Source organism: Podarcis raffonei, chromosome 5, assembly GCF_027172205.1.
Source record: "Podarcis raffonei isolate rPodRaf1 chromosome 5, rPodRaf1.pri, whole genome shotgun sequence".
In the NCBI taxonomy this organism is placed as follows: Eukaryota; Metazoa; Chordata; class Lepidosauria; order Squamata; family Lacertidae; genus Podarcis; species Podarcis raffonei.
In genome coordinates this window covers 44,385,248-44,391,180 of record NC_070606.1, presented here as the reverse complement: position 1 = coordinate 44,391,180, position 5,933 = coordinate 44,385,248, and the positions used below count along the sequence as shown (strand labels likewise).

Genomic DNA, 5,933 nt, shown 5'->3' with positions numbered 1-5,933 from the left:
GTTTTGAAGGCTCCATGGGGCCAAAAAAAAAAAAACCCCACTCCCCAAGCATCATGCTCTGGAAAAACAGAGAAATTCTACCAATGAATATTATCCAGACTAGTTAAATGGAGCCTCCATATACAGTGAGAGTATACCATTGAATGAGGGACGCGGGTGGCGCTGTGGGTTAAACCATAGAGCCTAGGACTTGCTGATCAGAAGGTCGGCGGTCTGAATCCCAGCGATGGGGTGAGCTCCCCTTGCTCGGTCCCTGCTCCTGCCAACCTAGCAGTTTGAAAGCACGTCAAAGTGCAAGTAGATAAATAGGTACCACTCTGGCGGGAAGGTAAACGGCGTTTCCATGCGCTGCTCTGGTTCGCCAGAAGCAGCTTAGTCCTGCTGGCCACATGACCCGGAAGCTGTACGCCGGCTCCCTTGGCCAATAAAGTGAGATGAGCGCCGCAACCCCAGAATCGGCCATGACTCAACCTAATGGTCAGGGGTCCCTTTACCTTTATACCATTGAATAACAGGGTGCAGGGACAAACACAGCAGGGAATTGCCACCACCTTCCTGGGCAAACTTGAGGATTAAAGAAGGAGGGGGATTGCATTGTCGCAGCCAGCCTCTAGCAGAGAGATCTGTCAACTCCCTTCTAATGTGGACCGATGTTGCCGTTCCTTGGATTCTCGGAAGGAGGGAGGGGGAGGCTGAGCTGAAGGGGCGGACGGGATGTTAGGAGGACAATCGATGCCAAGGAGGAGGAGTGTGTGGGGGGGAAGGGGCTGCAGTTTGGGGACGGGGCAGTGTGGAGCGTGGCGCCGCTCGGCTGGAGGAGGGGGAGGGAGGGAGGGAGGGGGAGGTCGAGGGCCGGTGGGGGGCGTCGGGCAGTAGTAGATCTGCGCCTTGGACGGGCAGGGTGGGGGTGCGCGATCTGGACTGGTAGAGAGTGGGCGGCGCTGCCCCGCTCCCTTCGCCGTCCCCTGGCTCTCGGGCCATGGCTCCTGCGCCTCCGCTGGCGGGAGCGTCTCGGGCGAGCCGTCGGTGCGAGGCTGCCTAGGATGAACGCTCTGGAGGGGCAGCAGCCCCCCAGCGCCCACGACCTGCTGGACGTGGCCGCCGTCTACTGCGACAACCTGAGCCTCTTCCCGCCCCCTCAGAGACCCCCGGGGGCCCACCCCGCCGGCTACAGTCTGGGGGAAGCGGGAGGCGGCAGCCCGTACCTGTGGCTCAACGGCTCGGCCGTGCCGCCCAGCCCTTACCTGGCCGCCGGGCCCAATGGAGCCGCCGCCGCCGCCGCCTCCTTCCTGCCCTCGGCCTACGGCGCAGCCGGCGCCCGGCAGCTGCTGGGCGCGCCGTCGGCGGGGCCCGAGCTCAGCTGGCTGTCTCTGGCCGGCCAGCAGGACTTCTTCAAGCTGGTGCGCCCGCCCTACTCCTACTCGGCGCTCATCGCCATGGCCATCCAGAGCGCGCCCGACAAGAAGCTCACCTTGAGCCAGATCTACCAGTACGTGGCCGGCAACTTCCCCTTCTACAAGAGGAGCAAAGCCGGCTGGCAGAACTCCATCCGGCACAACCTCTCGCTCAACGACTGCTTCAAGAAGGTGCCCAGGAACGAGGACGACCCAGGTAAGGGCTGCCATCCCTCGCAGGACCCACCGCGTCTCTCGCCCGGTTATTCCACAGAGAACCGTGGCTATTTGGTTCCTTATTTCCTTGATACTCCGCCTTTTCCTCCAAGGAGCTCAAGGCGGCGTACATGATTCTCGTTTAATCCCCATAGCAACCCTGCGAGTTGCTTCGGCTGAGAGGCGCTGACTGGCCCCAGGTCGCCCAGTGGGTGGATTCGAACCAGGGTCTCCCAAGTCCTAGTCTGACCACACTGGCTTTCATCTTCAGGATTGCTGGCCGCGGGTTAGTCGCCGTGTGAGTCACAGGCAGGAGGTGCGTGACTCCAGCGCGGGGAAACGTGGGTTGTCTCCCCAGCCTTTCGAAGCAAGTTTCTAAGAAATTGGGAGGAGGGGTTCCTACATTTTTGTTTTAGTGTGGAATCAGAGGGTGACAGTAACTCTAGAAGTGGCGGTGTGAAATGTTAGGAGGCACGTTCAAGACGAATTAATGTGGATAAGATCGCCCATAATGACAAATTTCACAGCACAAGCCACACAAGTGTATTTAAAAGAAACGTCCGCCGAGTTCAATAGAACTTGCTCCTGAGCCAACTCGCGTGCTGCAGGTACCGCCACGCAAGTTGGCTCAGGAGTTACTATCAAGTCCATTGGACTTGTCCAGGAAAGGCGTGTTTAGCATAGCAGCCTTCCGCACTCTGTGCTGTTGTCAGTCAGATCGATTAAAAGACCTGTCCTTCCCCAAATTTTCATGCGAAGGTTTTGTTTTTGTTTTTTGAAAGCTTTAAATACATGTTTAAAATATCCTGCCCTATTCACAAACAGGGCAGTTTAAAAGGTTCCCCCTGCCTTTTACATGTGCAGAACAGGACTCTAAAAATGATTAGACATTACAGGGTTAAGGGCATTATATTCTAGATTAATTAATACAGAGCACAGAGTATAATATATTTAAAGATGTTTAAACCGTCCTTCATCAGCTATCAGTTTGCATTTGTCAATGCTGAACAAGTGTCTCCTGGTGGCCCTTTACTCACAGTCATTGTTTGAATCTAAAACCACCTGTTCACCCTGGCTTATCACAAATCAATCTCCTTCCTCTTCCTTTTAGATGGTATGCCTGTGAACAGGACCTATTTTTAATTTGGTTGTTTGTTTTTAACATCTAACAATTTCAGTTACTTTATAAGTACTACTACTAATAATAATCTTTACATTTATTGATAAGTTTTCATTGAAGGGGGGCAGGTGTGTGTGTGTGTGTGTGTGTGTGTGTGTACACCCCCCCCAAAACATTTATTGGCTTAGACATCTCCTTTAGGGGATGCATGGAGACAACCCAAGGGAGAGGAGCCTGTGGTTCCATCTGTGCATTGCTCTAAAACATGCTGTTGCATGGATGAATGTAGCAGTGGGAAAGATCCAGCTCCCATTGAAGCCAATAGCCACGTTCTTGCTAAGCATAGTGGAGCAGGACTGCACCCAACTTGTTTGCAGCCACCTTGACATCCAAACGTCATTCCACCCAGTTTCTCCAAATCCACTCCCACTCTGATTTGCCCCATTGCTGAGATGATAGTAGTGGCTTAATTATCATGTTCCCTTGATTTGACTAATGGAAATCAAAGGCTACTGCTTTCAAACTGGGTGTTTTACCCAGTGTTTTAGTGATCAGCAGACTAAAAGTAGTTGCTCTTCACATGAGTCTGAAAGCACCTATGAGGCTCTCTGTCTTTATTTGTGTGCATGGGGTGTGTATTTGTTTGGTAAAGGAAGTGGGAAGGGAACATCTTTGAAGGCAAGTGTACACTTTTAGCCAATGAAACTTTTGCATTTCTCCAGACATGGGAAAAGTCATAAGCATTTTTATAGCGAAATCCTATGCCTGTTTACATGAAGTAAGCCCCTATGGCTGTTTACACAAAGTAAGCATCATAAGTGGGTCTTATTTCCAGATAAGTGTGCAGAGGGTTGAAACTACAGGTGGTTCTTCTAAGGGTAGGTTAACATCAAACTGTACTGTTGGTGTAAAGTGTGCAGTCACAGAAGCATGTATGGTGGTTGTCATGTAGTAGCTGAAGCTGCAATCCTATGCACACTTGCCTGGGGGTAGGGGGGAGTCCCATTAAACATAACAGGAGTAAACATGCATAGCATTGCACTTAAAGAAACTGATCTGTGAATCAAGACATCCTTAGCTCAAATCTTGCCTCTGCCATGAACTCACTAGGTAGCCTTCGACAAGCCACTCTTAGTTTCAGTCTAAAAGTGCTATACAGGAGACAACATTGCTTGCCCTACATGACTATTTTAAAGATTGCAACTAGATAATGCCTATGATGCATTCTGAACCTTTGAAACCACTGTACAAAGGATCATTTGTTATCGTAATTATTATTATTATCATACAAAGAAAAGACTGCTAGCATGAACACATCAGATGTGCTTTGTCCCATTAGCAATATTGCTTTGAAATGATTATCTAATAGATCATTATCCATATGACATATGCCTCAATGCATATGGTGTCTGAAGGTGCTTATTGAGGATGACATGGTCTGGTAATGTCATATTAAGTGTGTGACCCGAAATGTCCCAATTAAGATCAAGGCACCTAGAAATATCAATGGCTTGTTTTAGCAGAATCATCTTACAGCATAATCCTCTGCATACCTACTTAGAAGGAACTTGGTAGTTCAGCAGAACTTGTTCCCTGGGAACTGTGAGCATGACTGCAGTCTTAGATACTGTTGCCAGCATTGAGGAAAGTTTTAATTCACTTTGAACCATTATAATAGGAAAGAATAATCAAACTAATCCAGTTAAACATTGGAATAAAAGATGGGCATTGTATTATTTAATAATGTTTATAATGAACAGCCATCTCCACAGGGGACAATATTTATTTATGTATTTATTTATTCTAATTCATAATATATTCATCATCATCATTATTATTATTATTGGAAATAAAGTCCCACAGATTGCAGTATGAATTACTTCCATATTTGTGTACAGTGCCAGACTATTATTTCCAAACCACACATTCCAGGTTGATATCCCTGACACCCACCATTTACTTTCTCTAAAGTAAATCTGTTGACTCAACTGAACTGTGTTGAAAGACAATTGGTAATTTAGGAAGAACAGCTTTACAACCATCACACTTACCATATTGGGTTATAGCCAACTAAGACATACTCAGAGTAGAACCAGTGAACTCAATAGACCTAAGTCAAGTATGACTTGGTTAGATATCACCCATTACAAGGTGGGGAGAGGAGAGCTTCTGTCAGCATATTTAAAATACTGGCGAGTCATGCAGGAACATGAATTTGCATTCACCTGATGACGGCTGCTTGCTTTACTGCTTTTGTTTTGACCCATTGGCCTGGGCTGTCCAGAAATGTCTCACTTTCAAAATGTTCTTTGCCTGCCTGTTTAATTCACATGTGTTTGGTTGGTTCATAGGTAAAGGCAATTATTGGACCTTGGATCCTAACTGTGAGAAGATGTTTGATAATGGCAACTTCAGGCGGAAGAGGAAAAGGCGATCTGACCTAGCGAATGGGCCTGGAGTCCCTAACAAAGTGGAAGACAAGAGCAAGAGCTGTCTTGCCCAACAATCCCCAGACTTGGGCTCTGCTGAACTGCCCTGCTCTCCAAGTCCTATGAACCACTGCAAATCCTCCAGCCTGAATTCCAGCCGTTGTTTGTCTACGTTCGTCTCCACCATGAATGCTGTGGCCCATGGCAGAAACGGCTTCCCCAGGCAGCTTTCCGGAGGGTTGGGGGGCGAACTCACATCTGAGAGGCAGAATGGGCCTGGGTTGAGCTCTTGCTCCGTCTCCAACAGCAACCCAGTTTCAGGATTCGAACTCAATCCTCAGTCCCACTCCAAGATGAATTACTATGCGAGTGCAGGTGGACAGTCAAACTGGTTCGGCACCCCTGTCCTGGGCACCTTCAGTGTGAACAATCTGATTTATAGCAGAGAAGGGACAGAAGTTTAGAATGATGGTCAAATAGCCTTTGTTTGAAGTAAACACCATAAGCAGCCTAGTCAGATAGTCTTCAGAATTTTCAGCCCTGGAGCCCACATTTAGCCCTAAGGTGCAACCTGAGGCCTACTTTTAAACTGCATTAATTCTGTCATTTCTTCCCTCTCCCTCTCATTTTTACCTTGCCTCTCTTCCCTTCTGTATCTCTCTTTTTAAAACACAAACAAACAAAACAGAACGAAATGTGGGCGGTACTGCTTCTACAGCTCAATTTAGACCAGAGATCAACAACTCAGTTGTGCATTGTGATGCAACCAAGTGG

General features: G+C 48.3%; 1 protein-coding gene across 1 annotated transcript; it reads left to right on the top strand.

The window, feature by feature from the left end:
- Positions 1 to 923: 923 nt before the first annotated feature.
- Positions 924 to 5,665, top strand: FOXI2 (forkhead box I2). The gene is made up of 2 exons (XM_053388894.1): positions 924 to 1,611; positions 5,082 to 5,665. Exons 1-2 carry the CDS (start codon positions 1,044 to 1,046, stop codon positions 5,621 to 5,623), a joined length of 1,110 nt encoding a protein of 369 aa, XP_053244869.1. The 5' UTR covers positions 924 to 1,043; the 3' UTR covers positions 5,624 to 5,665.
- Positions 5,666 to 5,933: the final 268 nt, after the last annotated feature.